At 35.1% G+C, this 22,740-nt stretch overlaps 1 protein-coding gene across 3 annotated transcripts in view; it reads right to left on the reverse strand.

The window, feature by feature from the left end:
- ANKRD31 (ankyrin repeat domain 31) overlaps nt 1–22,740 on the reverse strand; it is a 201,089-nt gene that overhangs the window by 79,410 nt on the left and 98,939 nt on the right. For 2 of the 3 annotated variants that reach the window (XM_074200453.1, XM_074200452.1), the window contains 6 exons: nt 19,552–21,118; nt 15,714–15,968; nt 10,871–11,047; nt 9,223–9,365; nt 1,003–1,090; nt 86–182 (listed from right to left, as the gene is read on the reverse strand). In XM_074200453.1, coding sequence (XP_074056554.1) covers nt 86–182; nt 1,003–1,090; nt 9,223–9,365; nt 10,871–11,047; nt 15,714–15,968; nt 19,552–21,118 — 2,327 coding nt within the window. The remainder of the gene's footprint in view (nt 1–85; nt 183–1,002; nt 1,091–9,222; nt 9,366–10,870; nt 11,048–15,713; nt 15,969–19,551; nt 21,119–22,740) is intronic. The other variant, XM_074200455.1, reaches the window with a different exon arrangement.

Below are 22,740 nucleotides of genomic sequence, written 5' to 3' on the forward strand. Positions count from 1 at the left end.
AGGTAGTCATACTTAATTATTGTTGTGAATATTCTAAAACTCTTTTAAAAGTTAGTCTTAATATTAATCTTTCTTTTTTACTTGCCTGTATTTTTTAGCAAGTTCATCTCTTTCTTTTCTATGCTCGGTAAACACATTGTCCATAATACTCTCAATCTGTAGCATCTTCTGATTGTATTGGTCTAGAAACCACAAAAATAAAATGTCAATTCAGGGATTAATAAAATCCAGCTTTAGCTGCATCATGAATTCAGGTGAAAGGAGCTAGTATAAGCAGCTCAAGAAAATACAATTAAAATCTTCAACAGCCTACAATTTTCCACTAAATTTTTGAGCCATAAAGGAAAAGGAACAAGGATCAGAACCCAATCTATTAGTGTTGGGTTGGCCCAAGAACATCTATGAGAAAGGTGATCAAATAACAAAGTTGAATGGCCCATCTGAAAAAGCATAAATGAACTATCCCTTCTTACTCCTACACATCCCCCTCCATTCATGCTGTCTTCAGTGGTCACCTTAACCAGGTAAAGCTGAGCAGCCAAAGGGAAATACAAACTGTTCTCCAGACATCATCTTATAGCATCTCTGAACATTTGGCTTATCCACAATCATGATTCTGAGTATCTCTTCAATTACTCATGTACCCAGAGGCTGAGAAGGACCATTCTGGAAAGTTGTCTTTGACAGTTATCAGATTACTGTCCCTACCAATTATTTATCTCTACAAATTTAGATAAGACACCACAGCTTTTAACCATTAATTTTAAGACATTAAATTTTAGCCTTTATTCATGATAATACCCCCAACTTTCCCCCTCAAACTTGAGAAGTTACTTTATTCTACATTGACACATAGCATTCTACAAACAATTGATCTTAGAGGCATGTCACTTCTTAATATTAAAAAAATACATTATAGCACTGATCTTGGTTTTCAGTTATGAAATTTTAGTCAAATTATTAATCAATAGTAACCAAAAACATATTTGTGCTCATAATTACCAGCATCTTCAGGTGTTCTCATTTCAGATAGCAATAGACTTTCTTGTTCTTCTTCTATAGCGTGTAAAATAGTACAGATGAACTCATGCTATCAGATACAAATAACATAAATTTCAATTAGGGTAAGAGGATGGTTTTTCTCTTATATGACAATAGAAAGCAACCCTACCTTGAAAAAAGACCAAACAACGTGAAAACAAAAAAGGTCTGCTGAATGCTCCAGGTGGTTGCCCTGTGTCATTTAAGTATATCCCAAATACTCCTCACTTTATTTGCTGATACCACAGAGAATTAAACTAATTTTTGAAGATTTGAAAAAAATTTAATGCACTACTTAATGCATAAATTGATCAATAAGCCTTTATTAAGCAGCTAGTGTATGCAAGGTACCATTCTAGGGAGTTACCAAGACAAAAATGAAAGAATCCTGTCTTCAAGGAACTTACAGTTTATCAAAGAAATATATATGTATGTGTGTGTGTGTATACACACACACACACACACACACACTTTATTGTGACAAATCTATTTTCATTTCCACTGTAAAGCTTCATCAGTTTCTTCATCTTTTCATTGTCTGCTCTATTCAGGGCACTCTTTTGATCAGGATTTGTACCATATTGCAGCAGGATCTCAGTAACCTAGAAAGGGTTTTTAAGGTTGCCATCTCCATATATACATTAATAATAACTGCTATCATCACATCCAAAACTAGGTTTTGGAATTCTGGTCAGCAAAACATCTGTCTGTATTTTGATATCCATAATGATAACTCCAAATAGATTCACTTCTTTCTGTTAATAAAACTAAACAAAGGACTTGAAAGCATTTATGATTGCTGCTCCAAATACATTAAAATGACCTGTGGCAAATAACAAGTGTTATATTGCATAGGTCTGCATGTTGGTCACTTGAGAAGTTTGAAGTTATGCAATGATTAGTTCTTAGGAATAAATATCACAGATCAATCCTGGCCCAAAGCAGCTACCCTACATGGTATGGAATTCTCCCTTCCCCGTCATCCTAACATAGCCTGAAATTTCTAACATCAGTTACTCTGGGATTGACAGCAAATGTTTGACCACAAAGGCTGTCCTCAGGCAACAACAAATAATATCCACAAGGTTCTTTGAAACCTTAGGCAGAAGAGGTCAAGCAGATAAAAATTATCTTTAGCATCTTCCTTTTAGCACCCTTTCTTTGAACTATATCTTTTAGATTTTCTACACAACTCCTACAAATTCCTGGTTGCCCAAATTATTTCACACTAGTATACCTTCAGTTCTAACCCCACTGAGTAGCACTCCATGCAAACAACTTATCCCTTTTCTTTCCTTCTTATCAAAGGGTACCTATCTTATAGGCTCTAGCTAGCTGTCAACTAGCGAACATACTGGAAACCAATCTGATATATTAATAATTGATAAAGTACTAATGGCTATTAAGGGATAAAAGTACCTCTCTGAAATGTTTACTATCATCACTTGATAGGTTTACATTTCTAAGTTTGGCACTAAATTATTTCCACTCCTATCATTTGCCTGGAGGAATTAGGGTGTATTTCTACCAGTAGCACATTGAGTGATACCCTATTTGTGGTCCTGTGATCTGAACAGTGAAACCACAATTTCCTGTAGGCACTGTTAGCTGAGAGAAAGATTAATGTATATTTCTCTGCTAAATGAATAGTCTACTCAAGATGCTGCTCTTCAAAAAAAACTTAAAATGAAATTTTTTCTTTAGAAAAGTTAAATATTAGTAGAACTAAAGAATACTTTTCAAGTAATCCTTTATTCATGAATACTTGATATATACATAATTAGAACACAAGAAGTGTCAGGGTGGAGTTTAAGAATCCTCATGGGGGCACTGCTTTTTAATTCCAAATCAAGGACAGTTGGGAACTAACTGAAGTTCTGTACCTTATGAAGATGTGAAAGTTAAGGTGTTCCTGACTGAGAATGTCTATTTCCATTCCTTACTCCCCGACATAAAAAAAATGAAAAAGAACAAAGAAGAACCCCTAATCCCTAAGGCTACTATTAAGTAGGAAATTGTTTTTGAAAATCCTAATTGCAACTGAAAATATATTCCTTACAGAAAATATGAAAAAATTGTTTAAACAATTATCTTTTTTCCTCAGACACTTTATGGATGAATTAGGATTTTGAGGGTTAGTCTGGAAACTTTCATTCTTAAAAGAGAAATTCTTTTGATTGTGGAGAGTCAGCAGGATCCATACTACTGATATAAAACTATACTATATATTTATTATCTTTCTCTTTATAATAGAGTATGGAAGAGAGAAGCCAGAAGGAACCATAAATTATTTATTTATTTGGATCAATCTGATTTTAAAGGGGGAAAACAGTTTAAAGCTGCTATGAACTCTTTTTGTAGTGGCAAAGAAATGGAAATTGAGGGAATGCCCATCAATTGAGGAATGGCTGGACAAACTGTGATATATGTATGTGATAGGACACTATTGTTCTATGAGAAATCATGAGTGATAGATTTCAGAAAAGCCTGGAAAGACTTCCATGAAGTGATGCTGAGTGAAATGAACAGAACCAGAAGAACACTATACACACTACAAAAACAAACAAACATGAGAGTGATGATTAACCATAATAATCAAAAACAATTTTAAAGAATTGTGATGGAAAATACCATCTGTATCAAGAGAAGGAACTGTGGAGGTTTAAATGAAGACCAAAGCTTATTATCTTCAATTTTTAAAAGTTGTCTTATGTACTATGTCATTTTTGTTCTCTAATGTTTTCTTTTTTCCCTTTGAATCTGATTCTTATCTCATAACACATTTATTATGGTTACAAATGTAAAGCCTATAGCAGATGGGGGAGGGAAGGAGGGGTGGGAGGGAGAGAGAAAAATTGTAAAACTCAAAACCTTGCAAAAAAATGATTGGTAAAAACTACCATTGTATGTAGTTAGAAAAACAAATAAAATATTTATTTTTTAAAAAGCTGCTATATAGTTAGTAAAACCACCAACAGATTAAAAATTAAGTCATTAGTATGGGCTTTTGATGACAAAATGACCATGAAAATTTTCCATAGTGTTTTTGATTCAAAGGATTGGGATTCAGATTTAGAAGCATTCTATTCAAGTAGAAAAATGGGATTATATTAAGTAGAGATTTATGAATAAATATAAGCAAGAAGGTATCTTTTGTGCTTAGATGTCTACTCTTTTATTCTTTTTGTGTATCATCTTTCCAAATATTATACTGATTGATGTTTATACTGAAAAATATTTTAACAAAAAGTCAAATCTATATTTTAGGCATAATGTTTACTAGTAATTCACACATATACACACACATATACGTATGCATGTATATATACTAGTTTTCTTAGCAGCCAGCAACCTGTCTATTAGGAAAAAAAGATTGGAATTACAAAAATTTCAGCTTATAACAAATCATTTTCCAAAATAACTAATGCATTTTTTCCCAGAACAAGCCATGTTGGGCAATATTTAAACAGAAAACTTAAACAGATGTAAAAATCATTTTATGATCTCTCAGAGACATATGAATTTTTGAACAATACTTTTGGAACCAATTTGATTATCCAAAGAGTAAATCTCTACTGGTAAGTGGTGAGGGGGATATTTAAAATATGAGAGTCTTTCTGAACATGTAGACAATCATGAAATTTTGCCTATTTAGTTAAATAAGACCTTATTTCTGACCCTCACAGCTTATTATCACAATTATTGTGTTGAAATAGTGGCACAAAGTAAGCCTGGATTTTGGGGTAGCTTTCAGTGATTCTACAAATGAAGTCCTAGAGAATTTTAAAGGAAAAGAAAAAGATAGCCATACAAATTAGATATCTAGTCATCCCAACTTTAAGAATGAATCTTTTTTTTTTAAAAAAAAATCAAAGAAATCCAATGAGATATCTGCTATATATTCAGGATCAAGACAACTTTTGCCATTTCAGCCTATGTGTTTTTCCTCCTCTTTTTTAAATTCCATTTTCATTTCATTTCTTTCATTCCATTCTTTTCATTTTTCCATTTCATTGCTTTTCATCTCATTTTTCTCTCTTAGAGACATACACACATGAACACATGTTTAATTGTTCAATTTCAGTTGATTCTGACCCTCTATGACTCTAAATTGGGGTTTTCTTGGCAAAGATCCTAGAGTAGTTTGTCATTTCCTTCTCCAGCTCTAATTTTATTAATGAGAAAACTGAGGCAAACAGGGTTAAGTGACTTTTCCAGGGTCACACAGCCAGATCTGAACTCTTCCTATTTTCAAGCTGTGCATGACATCACCTAGTTGCCCACTATATCTTAGGAAAGAAAATTAGAAAGAGTACATAAGAAACAGAATCCAATAGCGATGTAAAAATATGCAGGATGTGCAAAGAGGGAAAGAAAGCGCAAAGAGTGAAAAATATAAGTGATGAAAAGAGAAAAGTATAGATATTGATGCTTTATATGCCCTTTTTTGATGAATCTGTGAGTTCAATATTGTTGGAGAACATGTAAGATGGAAACATCCTACACTTATGGATATCATTAGCTCCTCTAATTTTTTTTAGCCTTACAGATTTGACTCGAGTCATGGGAGAGTTAGTTAAATGCCTTGTTCATTGTCAAACAGCCAATACATACTTGAAGTAGGACTTGAATATGGGTCTCCCAGACTCCAAAACTGGTTAATCCACCCTCGCTTTAAAACATGCCTCAAGTGTAAAGGAAAATGTTTAAAAGAAAACCTTTTGTACAGGAGTCTGGAACATGTCTGCTTCTAACAATTTATCTAGAATAGAGCTGTCCAAAATGCAGCCCGCTGTGGGATTTTATGTGGCCTCCTGTGGGTTTACCAGATGAATTAGTAAATGAAGTCAAGCTACTGAAGAGCTCTCACAAAAATGGCAAATCAAAATATATTGTCTATTGTTTCAATAAAAACTTCTAAAAGTAAGGTTGGACAGCCCTGGTCTAGAATATGGGCAAGCTCAGAATTCTAAAATAATCAGTTACTAATCCATCCAACACAGTTCTAAGGCAGCAGTTGCTCATTTCAAATGTGACAAGCAGTTGAATACTGGAACAAATGGAGAATACAACATGTTTCAGTGATGTATATACAAAGAATTGGAGAGCTTTTAAAATTATTAACTGGGGTAAAATGTGCACCAAAAATTGTTCTATAATATGGGTCAAATGTAATTTACTTCATCATAGAGAGAAGATAAGAATTTGATTACTAACCATAACCTAAAGTACAGTTATTCACAGAGAGGACTCGAAGAGTTTGAACCCATGAAAGATGAGAGGTGAAAGGACATGGTTCAGAACTGGATTGACTAGCTAAGCTTGAAGCCAAAACTAATAAAAAGTAAAGTCGCCAATTGAATTAAATTCTATTATCCAGAAGAAGAGCTTGGAGATACAAGAATCGAAGTTAGTAAACTGAGTAGTTGGGCTAAGCAATGTGTTTAGCAAGGTATTAAGCATGGTACAGAAGACTTAACTTACTTGGCATGGAAACATCTGTTTTTCACTAAAGTGCATTCATCAAAAACTTTTTTGGACAATTCTAAAGACAGAAAAAGGACATTGACAGTTAAAGAGATATGAGCTATTCCTAATACATGAGCTACTTAACAGATCTTTCCAATTGCATGCCTACTCTCCCCACAGATATTGAGTGTATTGGTGGGAACATGTGGAGTTTGTGTGTAGACTATGTTTGTTTATATACGTTATAACTGCATATGCTTTATATGAGCACCGTGATATTATTTTTTGCCTGTTAAGTAAAAAGAAATTTACTTAAATGGTAGTTTTATTTTTATATACTGTAAATAATCACTGTTGGGGCAGCTAAGTGGCAGAGTGAACCGAGTACTGGCCTGGAATCAGAATGACTCAGGACTTCCCAAGTTCAAATCTGACCTTGGACTAGTTGAGTGACTCTGGGCAAGTCACTTAACCCTGTTTGTCTCAGTTTCCTCATCAGTAAAATGAGCTGGAGAAGCAACAGCATACAACTCTGGTACTTTGCTAGGAAAACAGCAATGGGAATCACAAAGAATTGGACACAATTGAAATGACTGAACAGCAATAATTATAGTGAAGTAAATGGTAACTTTAAAATCTTTGATGTCATAATTGTGAATGGCTATCTATGCCTGTGGGAATTTTAAGAGCTATGATGGTGAGTAGAAGGTACATATATTCCCTCACAATATTACTTCTAGGACCCTAAGACAGTGTAAGATGATAGTCCTTCTCTGAAAACCTAGACTTCAAGAGTGAGAGTAGGTTGCTGTAAGGAAGCCAGCCCAAAGCATAAGTGTACACACATCCTTGGTGAGAGATGTGAGGCAGCATATGTATGTGTAAATACACATACAGAAAACATTTTTACAGAACTTTTGTCTTGAAGTAGGAATAATGTTATAGATAGGGTCCGAGGACAGAGAGGAGCACCAAAGAAAATAAATCCATATAACCATTTTTACAAATTCACAAACAGAATATAAATTCAAAGGAGGAATCATGAGGATCATTTAGTATAGGTACAAAACTCCCCCTTTTTATGTGAATAAAGTGAGAAAAGAGAAATTAAATAATATTCTAGAACCCATGTCTTTAAACACTCAGCTATCTGCTTTTTATATTAATTATGTCCTGCTATAATGTAACAAGGTTAATTTTCAGCCCTTGACTTCTTTCATTTACATTTGGGGGCAGTTTAATGAGTCTTTTTTTAAATCTTAGTTGTCATTTTCACACAATAACACTTTTTCTTAATTACCATTATTTCATCATTTTTAATGATCCTTCTTTGCCATATCTAATTCCCTTAATGAAATAATCTTATAATTTCAACAATGCTTTCTTAATTTACATTACCTCAAAGAAAAAAAATACTTTACATAGATAAAAAAAGAGCAACTTCAAATATAAGACCATCATCCCCTGATATCAACTTCTTCAACTACGGTCTATTTATAAAATTATAAATTTTGCATCATTGCTCCTTACACTACAATACTTTGACTATATGTAGCCCATAATGATATGAAAGCCTTCATGTCACCCCAATATTTTAAACAGAGGTCTCCAGGCATTTTTAAAGATAAGAATTGAAGATAGTATCAATTAATAGTCAAAAGAATCCCTTCTCTGTTCCCATCCTGTTTAGTGATTAATCATGCAACCAGTTTTACTATGCCAAGGTTTTTTAATGAGCTTCTGAATTGTCTTTCTATAAGTCTCTACCCTAGCTTTCCAAACAAAAACATTAATTTCTAAATAACAGATTTCAGAATCCATATTTGGAATTTGTTTTCATTGAAACATCTTGGATCCTTTCAGGAATTCTCTCTTTCTGCCTTCTTACCACAGCTATGATGAATGAAAACAAAAGAGAAAAATCCAGAACAACAACAAAAACCAAAGAAAAAAGGCAACTCCTGTTGGACCCCATTTCATCAAAACCCTAAAGCCACTAAGGAATTCCTATAAATAGCACCATGGATTTCATTCACTTGACTCTAATGTGTACAACAAAAATTAAGAAAATATATATGAATTTATTAGAAATAGAACTATTTGTAACTTGAATTTTAATGTCTATGATGGACTGTAGGCTTCTTGGGCTTGTTCTGACACAGAATGTGCTGTGTTCAATAAAGAGCAAACAATCTTTTTTTTAGCTTTTTCAAGGCAAATGGGGTTAAGTGGCTTGCCCAAGGCCACACAGCTAGGTAATTATTAAGTGTCTGAGGCCAGATTTGAACCCAGGTACTCCTGACTCCAGAGACAGTGCTCTATCCACTGCACCATCCAGCCGCAAGAGCAAACAATTCTTATTTTAATTTTTTTAGGTTTTTATGAGGCAAATGGGGTTAAGTGGCTTGCCCAAGGCCACACAGCTAGGCAATTTATTAAGTGTCTGAGGCCGGATTTGAACTCAGGTACTCCTGACTCCAGGGCTGGTGCTCCATCCACTACGCCACCTAGCCGCCCCAAGAGCAAACAGTTCTTAATAAAGTGCTGTGATGTTTAAGTCCTTACACAAATTATAATATTCATCTATCATTTCAAGTAGATTTACATTTTTGGTATTTTAAGTCTCAGTTAAAAATAACTTCAATTCCCCCCCTTCCATTTTTCTAGAAGGAAAAAAAAATACAAAAATTTAAAATGTGGTGTGTACCATACCTTTAAATGATTGGTTAAAACAGCATTATTGGTGGGCAAAAGCCCATCTTGGCTTTCACTATTGACATCAGCACCAGTTTTCAATAATTCCACCATCACTTCATTAAATCCCTTATTAGCTGCCTCATCAAGTGCTGTGCATCCTAACAAAATCAAAAGAAATAAGCTTTAGCATCAAATCATACACCCTTCAGTAATTACTGCTTAATACTTATATCTTTGTTACAATCCTTTTTCATTAATAAAAAGTCTGGGATTTTCTGTATGTGTAGAATGAAAATGGGTGATAATGTTTGCTATAAAGAAGTATATAATTCCCTTTTCAGGAAAACATTAATTTCACTGAAAATGTAAAAAAGAAAACAAAAAAATGTGTGTGTATGTGTGTGTGTATATATATATATATATATATATATATATATATATATATATATACACTCATAAATACACATATGTACACACACACACACACACACACACATACATATTTCAGAGCTTCATTTTCTCACATTTAGACTCCAAAGAGGGCACAAAGACCCAAAGAGTCACTAAACTGTGCATAACCTTGACCCAACAATACCAGTAATAGACCCCATACCCCAAAGACATCAAAGAAATAGGTGAAAGCTCCATCCATATAAAAATACAGCAATTTTGTTTGTTGTAGTTTAGAACTAAAAAATGAGGGTGTGCCCATCATTACAGAATGGCTATATGGTTCAGAGCAAACAAATGTAATAATACTATTTCAGTGTAAGAAATGAAAGGGATAGTTTCAGACAACCTGACAAGTCTTGAATGATCTAATGCAAAATGATGTGAGTAGAACAAAGAGAACAATTTATATGATAACAAAATTATAAAGAGAAAACAACTATGAAAGAATTAAGAACTTTAACCAATACATCAACCAGCTGTGATTACAAATGAATGATCATGATGCATATATGGTAGGGGAAAGTGTAAATGAGGTTATGAGATCACAGACCTGAGACAGGTAAGAACCTCTGAAGCAATTCTTATTTTACAATCCAGAAAAAGAATTCCCAGAGAGGTGAAATGACTGGTGAAACAAGAGGCAGGATCAGATCCCAAGTAGGGCTTTACTCTGCCAAAGTGAACAGGAAAGAATTCTGACTACAAAACCTATGACTTTGGGAGGAAGGAAATATTTCTTCCTAATCAACAAGAAGATATGGGTTTCTGGAGGGGTAGAGATGGCCCCTCTTTCCTTATATGCATGGGTGAATGGATCTTAAGCCCATTTTATGGATGAGAATACCAGAACTCAGACTGATTATGTGATTCATCCATGGTTCATATGTTATTAGCGTGGTTCACATAAGGCCAACGTTAAGGGCTAATGGCCACCAAACTCCAAGATTTGGGGTCCATCCACCCATTTGGTTATCCTGCATACCACCTACTCCAACCCAACTGATCCATATTCTCATACCAAGGTAAGATCCAGATCACAGCTAGCTGCGATTCACTCCTATCCATTACATTCCAACTTGCCCTCAGCTCAAAACCTCCCTGCCCTAAACACTGCTTCATGGCGAAGAGGAGGGCATAGTTTATAAAAGCTCAAATTTAAAATGACATATTAATACGTTAAGTAGACTAGAAATATATAAAAGATACAAACCTGAATTACCTTTTTGGTTTAGTTGGGCTCCAGATTCAATTAGGACTTTGACTAGTGACAAGTGTCCTCTTTTCGTAGCCAAATGTAGCTGACTTTTGCCTTTGACATGCCTCTTATAAACTGTTCTGCAACTAGGTTTGTTGGACAAGACCTGGGTGTCCTCAAATGTTAAAGGTTCTAAGGATATAATAATAATAGCAATTCACATTTATATGTATTAAATACTTTCCATACAAAAAACCCTATAGGTTGGAGCAAGGATAGCAACTGAAACTGTGATCTCACTGATATAGTATAAGGATCTTCCAGTTAAGTAAACTCCTCTAACAACAGATCAGCACCTTGTCTGCCGCTTACATTCTTTGTCTAGAACTTAGAAGTTAAGTTACATGCCTTAGGTCCTAGAATCAGTTTGTCAGAAATGAAACTTAGATCCAGAATTTCCTTGATCAAAGGCTGGTTCTCGGATTAACCTTATGCCACATTGGCTCTAAGAGGGATGAACAATTTTATACTTCTTTATGATCATCCCTACCTAATGGAAACCTTGGTCTCCATCACTGGATTTCCTACTTCTTATAAAGTTTTCACTTTATCTTGCCAGGATCCACTACATATCTATGCATCAAGTCCCTTCTTGGATATTCTCTTTAACCCAACTCTTTGCTTTCTAGCCTTTTTCTTTTCCAAATAATATGCTCCTTGAGGGCAAGAACTATCTTGCTTGTTTACATTTGTGTTCGAGGGCTTACCACAATGCTTGGAACATAGTACTTAATAAATGCTTTAATCATCTATCCATCCATCCATCTATCTACCCATCAATCCACCTATCTACCCATCAATCCACCCACCCACCCAACCATCCATCCATCTATCCATCATCTATCTGTACATCTTGCTATTCTTTTTTTTAGTTTTTTTGCAAGGCAATGGGGTTAAGTGGCTTGCCCAAGGCCCCACAGCTAGGTAATTATTAAGTGTCTGAGGCCAAATTTGAACTCAAGTACTCCTAACTCCAGGGCTGGTGCTCTATCCATTGCACCACCTAGCCGCCCCTACATCTTGCTATCTTAGAACTCATTTTATGGTTGAGAAAAGGCTTAGACTGATTGTGAGTTTCATCCAGCTCACTGTTAATAGTATTGTAAACATGGGGCAGCTAGGTGGCATGGTGGATAGAGCACAGGCTCTGGAGTCAGGAGGACCTGAGTTCAAATCCTATCTTAGATACTTTATAAATACCTAGCTGTGTGGCCTTGGGCAAGTCACTTATTCCCATTGCCTTGCCAAAAAAAAAATAGTATTGTAAACATAAGAAAATTATAGGACCAGGGCATGATCCTAGGTGTTCTGGCTCTGAGTCCAGGGCTCTTCATACCATGTCATGCTGATCCAGACTGGCAGTAGATACTTCGCTGGAGTATTTGATGCAAATGCATACACAAATGTATTATTCTGAGCATTAACTTTGGGGAAAAAATAGCAATACTTCATCTATTTCACTACATTCTTCTCAGAACACTGCTTTCCATTAAGTTAATTCATTATCTTCCAGATTAAAAACCATCTAAAATTCTAGAGCAACATTTATCACTGTTCTCAATAATTCCATTATAATGAGACCAAAATGGGTCAAAAACTTTTGACAATAGTATTCTTAAAATTTTCCTTTCCTAATATTACATTGTAATTTGATAGATTTAAAACATTATTATATATAACACCAGGTATTTTCTACCTCTTATTTCTAGTATAATTAAAAGCAACTGTCATTCTTTAGCCTATTAAATGCTCTAGTTTTCTTTTATTAAAAAATAAGATATAACATCTGAAATACCTTTTTTGTATAATTCTGTTCAATTCAGATTAATGAGGCTTTACATTTTTCCTGGGGGTTTTTATTTTTTTGCCCTTAGGATTTAGTGACACAGAACCTGTAGCCTTGAACCAAGTAATATTTGGAGGGACTTGAAAAAACTTTATTTTAAATGTGAGGCCCTTAACAGAGGGGAGGGAACTAGCACTTCCCCTCTCAGGGATCTCAGATTTCCTCAGAGCTATAAAGGTGAATTATTAAGGATGAAAGGAAAATCTTTAATAGGATAGTTAACTAGATAGAGAGGAATAGACAGACCATTTACTGAACACTCATCATGTGCCAGGGGATGTCCTATGCACTAGAGATACAAATACAAACTAATAAGACAGTTCAAGCCCTGAAGGAGCTGACATTCAAATGGAGGAAGATAACACAAAAAAAGTAATGGAAAGTAGGATGAGGGGCAGAGAGAAGAGGAAAGAAAACAGCAGGGAGGTTTGGAACTTGGCAAAATAAGGTAGACTAGGGATGGAGTTTGAGAGAGAAGATGATGGCACAAGAGCATTACATAGCAGAAGCAAGGTAACACCCTGCTTCTTCCCATTGTTCCTGCCCCAAATCACTGGTCTCTTTGGAACATAGTCTAAGGGTCAGATCCCAGTAATCTCTGACTGACAGAATCCCATGACATAAACAAACCTAAGAGAAAAGAAAATAGCTTACAAAGTATTGTCAAGGACAAAGACATTATCTATGACTGTGTGACAAATTTGCTACTCCCAATCCCTATGATGGCTTCTGTGTTAAGGCCCTGGATCAGTTAGCAGCATAAGCAGGCCTTCAAGGCTTACTTAATAGTATTCACAAATAAGGGAACACAGATCCATAGGGGATGTATTTCAGGATAATCAGACTCTTGTGGAATCACTTTGTTCTAGATAGTTCCCACTTGACTCACCATCATTTCTCTTATCTTTCAACAATCAGAGTAATGAGGTAACTGTTTAAAATACCAGCAGAGACCACGCCCCCTCTCCAGGGTTGGTTAGTTTATTGACCAATTGTAAGAAGCTTCAAAATGAAAGTAAGATTTAGGCAGCCCCAAGGACTACAGATGCTTTATTATCTGCCTAATTCCTATAAAAGCTTTGCCAGGACTTTGCCATGTTTCCATTGCTTGGAGGGCACATGTAGAGATGTATCTGAAAGGGGATGAGTTGGGACCTCTTACTACATTAAAATTAAAGTTGAGGGGGCAGCTAGGTGGTGCAGGGGACAGAGAACTGGCCCTGGAGTCAGAAGTACCTGAGTTCAAATCAGACCTCAGACACTAATAATTACCTAGCCCTGTGGCCTTGGGCAAGCCACTTAATTCCATTGCCTTGCAAAAACCTTAAAAAAAAAATTAGAGTTGAGATCTTCACTGCCTAAAGATTGTAATGAAATGGTTCACAGATACCATAAGGAAGTCATATGTCTTTTGTAAACAGGAGAGTAGGTACAAAGGAGACTTTTAAAAAAACAGGAACTTAAGAGTTGTAGTTCCACTAACTCAGAGATTTCAAAGTCCCCAAGAGTTCCCAAAACAGGTTCTGAGATTGCTGCAGAGCTAGGGGAAACTATGGCCCTGTGAATCTTTCATTCTGAAGAGGTCACATGAACTTAGATGTCAGGATGAAAGCAATCCTACAAAGACAGCTAGTTCAACCTACTTATTTTACAAATGAGAAAACAGAGGCTCAGAGAGATTAAATAACTTGTCCAGGGTTATGTAGAGAATCTACTCTTTATACTAATCATAATCTCAAACTATCTAATTTCTTTCTTTTATGAAAATGTACTATTTATTTTTAGCACGTTTTTCAAAAAAATTTAAATTCCAAATTCTCTCCCTCCCTTTGATCTTTCTCTCATCCATTGAAAAAGCAATCGATATAATATAGATTTATACATGCAAAATATTTCAATATTAGTCAAATTGCAAAAAGGTCAAAAAAATTTTAAGTGACAAAATTATACCTCAATTTGCACTCAGTTTTCTCCCTAGTGATAGACAGCAAACTTTCCAGTTTCACTGTAATATAGCAAATAGAATTCAAATGAGTGTTTTGATATTCTGATTTGATCTAGCTGTCCTGGTACAAGCACTTTAGCAATATTTCCTCTACAAAGACCATGATCTGAGCTCTGCCCTCAGAACCCCAAGGATGATAAGGCTCATCACTGAGGTGTTGGCCACTAGGAAACAAATTCATTGGTCATGCTACCCCACAATACCAAGAAAAGTACAAAATAGTCTTTAAACTGTGTGGTCCTCTTTTACTTCTTCAGTGACTGTTTTAAAGTAGTGGAAAAGGGGGGCAAAAGTATTTCAAACAGGGGGCAGCTAGGTGGCAGAGTGGATAAAGCACCTGCCCTGGAGTCAGGAGTACCTGGATTCAAATCTGGTCTCAGACACTATTACCTGGCTGTGTAGCCTTGGGCAAGCCACTTAACCCCATCTGCCTTGCAAAAACCTAATTAAAAAAAAGTATTTCAAACAAAATAATTGTTGGTATCCTAAATGTCACATTATGGTCACCTCACCCACTCAGATGCTCAAATAGACTTCAGAGTTATTTTTGATTCTTAAGAAACAGGACCCCATTGGAGTACACTGATCTGGGGGTGTTGTGCTGTGACTTTCATCCTTGAAAAATCACTTTGGCAGTTGTAAGAAAGGATTAAAGAGGTGGAGGGGTGGGGTGGGGGGATTTGAGGCAGGAACATGAATTAGGAAATGTGACAGTAGTACATGAGCACATGAATTAGAGAGGTAATCATGTGAGTAGAGAGATAGGTACAGATACAGAAGATGTTATGAAGGTAGAAATGAGATTTAACAACTAACTCTGTGAGCTGAAGGGGAATGACAAATTGTAGATAACTCAGAGACAAAAATGGAAGACTAGAAGAATAGTGGGGTACCTTCTTCAGAAATAAGGAAGTTTGGAAGAAAAGAATAACAAGTTAAAAATAAACCTGGAATTTCAGAAGCTTTAGGATCAGGAGAATCCTCTTGCTGTGATTGATTCTGTAAATCCTTATTTGTACTTATAGAGGAATTTAGATCTTGACTATAGACAGTCTCTTGAAGATCTTGCCTTTTTCTTTTAGCCTGAACTCTTTTTTCACATAGCTGTAAATTTCTTAGCGCAGGATTTCTTTTTCCTCTTGCCTCCTTGTGACTTCTTTCAGTGTTTTGCTCTCTGTTTACACTATCATTCACTTCCTTATCTGAAACACAAGAAAATGTGAGATATTAATGCTATGTATGATTTTTTCACTAGTTTGAGAAATATTAATTATATTAATAGATGATAAAAATAATACTTTGTAAGGATCTTAATACATAGATATTTTTGAAGGAACTTTTATACCTTTAAAGTTATATTCACTAGAAACAATTATAATATAGAGTGACAGTCCTGGGAAAGTGTCTACTCACTCAATGGCAAAATCTGTGATAGAGAAAATTCATAAATGGATCTTGGAAGACAAAATTTCAAAGAATTCAGAGGAAAGGTAGTATTGTATGTGCTAAAATTCTGTGGGTGAAGTCCACCTTCAAGGGATATGAAACTCTCAAGAATGAAATTCTAAAGAAATAGAGAATTACTTCCCATGGGTGAAAAATACTAGGGAGAAATACTTGGGAGAATATTAGAGATATAAGTAATGATAACTAGCCAGAAAGAGAAGCTGCTCATGTTCTCTGTCAAGGAAGCTAAAATCAAAAAATGGCTAATGAGGCATGGATACTAAAGATATGTAATAAGCTAGTAAGAGATCAACTGGCTAAAATCATCTAGACTAGCTGAGATTATCTGACATTACTGAAAGTGATTGCTGAGCCATTAATACTCAATGATATGTGAAGGCTGTGGAAAAATAAGAAGTACCCTAAGATTAGAAAAAGGGAAACATTTTCCTAATTTTCAAAAATAATTATAGAGCTTGAACCACAGGTCAATGAGCTAAATTCAATTCTTGAAAAAATTCTGAAACATATTAAAAGGATGGCTAGTGGGCACCTAGAAAAGGAAGTAATGATCACAAAGAGCCCATAGTATATCATTAAGAATAGATCATGCCAAGACAACCTCATTTTCTTTTCTTTTTTTTCCTTGACAGAATATAAAAACTGGTAAATTAGGTGAATGCAATAAAATGGCTTACCCTGACTTCAGGAAATCAAATGATGAAAGTCTCATACATTTCTAGTTGACAAGATAAATTGATGGCAGGCTAGATGGTGGTACTATTAGATGAGTTTAGGCATTTGAGTGACCCAAAGAGTCTTCTGAATGGTTTAACTTTGACCTAGAAGAAGGTATTCAGTGGAGTGCCCTAAAGATCTGTTCTAGGCTCTTATGCTATATATATAAATAATATTTTTTTCAGTGACTTGAAGAAAGTCATAGATGGTGTGTAGAGGTGGAGTATGTACATATATAAACATCCACATAATGTGTATGTATATATATATATATATATATATATGTACAGATATATGTATACATACACACACACACACATAGATAAAAGTAATTTTAGAGCAAAGAACCTGTGATGCATTTGGGGACCAAGAAAGGACTCTGGTTTTTTTCAGGAAACTAGGAAAGTTAGGAGTCAGAGTCAGACATAAGAAAAAAGAGTTTTCTAGACATGGGGGACAGATGAATTGTCACATGCAAGGAACAGAAAGCAGGCTGTTGTAGCTAGATTGCAAAGTACATGGAAGAGAGTAAAGTGTAAGAAAACTGGGAAAGCTGAGATTATAAAGTACTTTAAATGGCAAATGGAGGATTTTAAATTTGATCCTGAGGGTACATAGAAGTTACAGGAGATTTACTGAATAGGGTAGTAATATGGTCTGATTTGAACTTCAGGAAAATCACTTTGGCAGATAAATTGAGGGTAGTTGGAAATGAGATTTAGGGCAGGAAGACCAATTAGAAAGCTATTGCAGTAATCCAAGAAAGAGATGAGGAGGGCTTGTATGAGGGTAGTGGTTCTTTGAATGGAGAAAAGGAAACATACTAATAATTTTGTGACAAAATTTGTCAATATTTTAGAAGTGAAAATGAAAGAAGCATTGTCTCTTGACAATGAAAAGGAAGTTTAGGAGAAGGGAGTTTTTTTGGGGGGGGAAGATAATAAATTATTTTGTATATGTTGAGTTTAAGATGTCTATGGGACATACAATTTTAGATTCCAAGAGGCAGTTGGGGATGTGGGACTGGAGTTCAGGAGGGAGATTAGGACTGGATAAAGAGATATAGGAATCAACTTTGAATTCAGGCAAGCTGCTGACATCAATCCAAGAGAAGGAAAAAAGATGAAAACCTAGTTTGGGCCATAAAGGACAGCCATAAATAATGGATTTTGCCTGGATGAAGGTCCATCAAAGACTGAAAAATGGCTGGACAGGTTGCAAGAGTACAAGATAGCAGTTCTGAAAAGGAAAATCTGTGAGACTTAGTAGAGTATGAGCTCAACATGAATAAACAACATGATATGGCAGTAAAAAAAATCTCATGTAATGTCAGGTTGCACTAAAAAGAGTCACTGAGTCCAGTAGGGAGGTGATGGTATTCCTGAACTCTTTCTTCCCTAGTCAGACTACATCTAGAATGTCATGGTCAATTCTGGACAATGCACTAAGGACAATGACAATCTCAGAAGGGTCAAACTTGGAGCCCTCAAGCAGAAGCCTCCAAGCAAACATCCAAGACCAACTAGATTAAAATGCAATAGGGAAATGATTAGCAAAATAAATAAAAATATATCATAGATCATGCTAATTTATGGTTTTCTAAGTTGGTATATGGCCTGCTGAGATCCATTTCTATTTGAGTAAGACATCATTGATCTAGACTCTAGAGAGGAAAGTTATCGAGATGGTAAAGGGTCTCAAATTCAAATGTACGAGAATTAGTAAAAGGAACTGGTAACATTTAACACGAAGACTTTGGAAATGGCTGAGGTGGAGAAGATTGTTATCTGCAAATAGCTAAATTGTTGTCAAGTTGAAAAAAGGATTCAACTTGGATTCTTTGGCACTAAAGGAAACAATAAAGATTAATGGGCAGAACTGACAAATGCAGGTTTATATGGGGAAAAACTTCCTTAATAGTTTGAGCTATCCAAAAGTGGAATGGGCTGCTTTGGAAGATTAATGGGTTGCTCCATACTAGAAATCTTCAAGGAAAGACTGGATGACTACCTTTGGAGCATGGTAGAGAAGAGATTTGGGTTTTTTGGTTTGTTTTTTTTAGTTATGGAATGGACATGATGGTCTTTGGAATCTCTTCTAAGTCTGAGATTTTGTAATTCTGTGACTGAACAAAATGAGGTAACATTATTCTGTGGAAATGTGACTGGAATTCCTGATTTTGCCTACTTCCTCAAAGTTAAAGACTGATGGAAATTGCCAACTCCTGAGAATATCAGTGCAACAACTTCTTCCAATAGCTAGCATCATGGTAAATGTTGACACTTATATGGATAAAGAGCCAAATCTAAAGTGAGGAAGCCCTGAGTTAAATGTTACCTAAGACATTTATTAGGTAACTTCACTTCTGTCTGCCTCATTTCCTCATTTATAAAATGGGAATAATAGTAGCACAGGGTTACTGTGAAGATCAAATGATTTCACAATTTTAAGTGATTCATCAACCTTAAAGTGTTTGTTATATAAATACATTAGTCATGAGAGGCACCTGGCAAGCAGGGGTTCATACAGCATGGAATTCATTGGAATATTTATATTTTAAGAAAACCTGTAATACTGTAAAAATAATAATTTAGTTATTACCTGATAGGGAAAGCATTGTCTTCTCTAACTCTTGCTTGAGCTGTGAGGCATTTCTTAAATCCTTATTAAAGTTTCTGGTAGACTGCACATTTTTATTTGGAATCACATCACTTTCTGGGAGTTCTACTTGCTTTATTTCCATCTTAGTTGCTTCCTTTTCAGGATATTGTCCTGTGCACTCTGGACTCTTTGGATGGCTCTCTTGAGTTTTCTCAATGCAGGGTCCTTCTGAACTCTCCTTTCCCCTCACAATTATACTTGCCTCATCTGTCTGATTAATGAAACAGCTTGGTGCAGTGGTGCTATTATTATGAAGACTGGTGGATCTTTCCACTCCACTAATTTGTTCTGATAAGTCAGGCATTGACAGTGTCTTTGAACTAGTAAGGAGAATTTGCTCAGGGTCAACATCAGAAATAATCCTTTTAATATTCTGTTCTTCATTTTCAACACATATTTCAGAAATAATGGTACAATCTGAATCAGATAAATTGACAATGTCCTGTTGTGAAATCGTCATGGGGTTACCTGCTTGAAAAACATTTTCCTGGAGTAAAGATTGAGTTTCAGAAATTAAGTGGTGTGGGGAAGTTGACTGTTCTTTGTGCTCTGAGTTTGCTTTATAATCACTCTGGTTTTCATTATTTACAAAACAAGTCATCTTCTTGAATAATGCAGTCCCCTCAGAGAGAAATCCACCATCACCATCATCATTTCTATCATTGCCACTGTCTGCATTTCTACCTACAAAGGAAACAAAACACATTTCCCAGGCTGTCACCCTCTCACTTTTCTGACTTGGGTTATTATAGTCACTAACCTCCCAAGCTACAGGTTTCTCATGATGAGCAGTGTGATCATTTCCTTCAGGGGTCAGGGATAACTTGGCTTCTTCACAAAAGGGAAGTCCAGAGAAAGGGACAGCTTCTTCTAGCCCAGCAGTTTCTGATTCTAAACTCTTGGATTCTTTCTGAGAGTCTACTGACCCTATGTTCTGACCAGGTTCTTCTTGGCTCATTAGAACCAGTGAATTTGCGTCATTTTCACAAGTACTGCTTCCTTTTGAAACTGAAAAAACTTCATTATAATGACATTCATGATTTCTCCGCTCCAGAATTACTGAGTCAGTCAGCATACCAGATTTTTCTGAAAGGTCACATAAAGTTTCAGAATCCTGCTGGTGATGAGCAATAGATCTATCTATTCTTTTTAAAGAGGTTGCCAATGATATCCTTGTATTGCTCTTTCTATCACTCATCTCAATTGTTTTAGAAATTGTCCTATTTTTTCTCTCTTCCATAGACCCAAAGTTCCAGGGTTCATGGACATCCTGCATATGTATCTTTGGGGATACTTTGGCATTTATTTGATCAGCAGTTGACTGCTCATTCCCAGTTGGAATTAACTTTTCATTTTTCAATATTTTCTGTTGATTTTCATTCACAGCTCCTTTATTCCTCAATAAATTCCCTTTGTTTCTTTTAGCAACTTTTATCTTTCTTTCTTTTATTCCTCTGGAGTTCTCATTATTAAAATTCTGAGTGCTTCTGGGATTGCATTCCGGTTTCTACAGAAACAAAATATATGGTTAACTTCATTTTCTGCTACAATTGTATATTCAATTCATCCTAGGTTGTTGGTTTATCTTTACTATTCCATTAAATTGTTATAACTTGATTTGACTGCAGGGCTTGCTGAGCCCAGCCAAATCTGATGTTTCAGAAAAGGATACAACTAGGAGAAATAAAAGAAAAACATAATGGGCTCATTATATGGATTGGGTTTTTTGGGTTTGTTTTTGTTCACTGACTACCTTTTACTCCTTTTCCCCTAGTATTTTAGTACTATTGGTGTTATTGAACCCTAATAAAATCCTTCTACTTAAGCTTTAGTAGATTTGTAAAACTAAACACTTCAGAAAAGAAAGCCACAACCTGTATTTTATTTGATCTATGAATTTTAGAGTATTTGCAAGACTTTTGTCAAACTCTTAGGTTAGATACTTTAACACTATTAGAAAAGTCACCTATTTTGTAGCTATCACCACTTAGAGATAATAACAGAAAGAGGGAAGCGGAAATGCACAAAGACATAAGAAAAGGTAAAAGACCAAAAAAGGAAAAGCAAACTAAGAGGATTAAGAGGAAATCAAATTGGAAAATATTTCCAGGGGCAACTGTTTCTGCATAGATCCTCAGATATGAGAGAAGTTAATAATCTCTATAAGTTATAGATATAGATATAGATATATAGATATAGATATGGATATACATACCTATGCTTTTGAGTATGGAAATTAGAAAGACATTAATAAACATGACTTCATATTGGGTAGAGATTTTCATAAAGTCAAGCCAAATCTAAGCCATAAATGCTTTTTTTTTAAAAAAGTAAGAAAATTTTCTTAGTTGTAGTCATGTAAAATAGCTAATATATGAGGACAAGATAGGGTTAGATGTGCGGATTAGTCTTAGAAATAGCTGGATAAATGAAACATACTTTTATGATGCTCTTTTCCTTCAATCTCTTTGATGACCTTAAGTGTTTACAGATTTTAAATGAAAACAAATATAATCTAAGACATATTTTCTCCATTTTCTATCTGGAATGTGCTAGAATCAGTTTGTATAAGAGAGTCAATTGTTAAATTTTTAACATGAGCATTTACACCCTAGATATCAGCAAATGCTATAAATTAGAACTTAATTTATTGTTTTGTCAATTGTGTAGACTTAAGAAAGTGATAGATAAAATTTTAATATCACAGATTATCCTTAAAGGTGACATATGTATGTGCTTTTCTCAAAGAGCTATTCATTAAGCATTTACCAGCAAACCCCTCTCTAAAATACTTCCTATAGAGTATGAATTTCTCCAAAACAGGAAAAAACAGCATGATGAGAATGCTTTAATTGTTGACAGCTGACTGAGTTTGGATCATGGCTTAGAAATTTATTACCACAGTGATCCTTGGCAGGTCACTTAATTTTTCTAGATCTTAATTTCTTCATCTGTAAAATGAAGGAATTAGACTAGAGGGTATTTTCAGTTCTAGATAAACAATCCTATTTTATGCAATGCACTGAACTACACTTCTGGTCCTTTCTCAGGCTTTTCTGTTTACATTTAAACAATTTTCTGTTTTCACTCAAATAACTCAAGAATCAGATCATCACACAAATTCCAAAT

The sequence above is a fragment of the Macrotis lagotis genome, chromosome X (genome assembly GCF_037893015.1).
Source record: "Macrotis lagotis isolate mMagLag1 chromosome X, bilby.v1.9.chrom.fasta, whole genome shotgun sequence".
Classification (NCBI taxonomy): domain Eukaryota; kingdom Metazoa; phylum Chordata; class Mammalia; order Peramelemorphia; family Peramelidae; genus Macrotis; species Macrotis lagotis.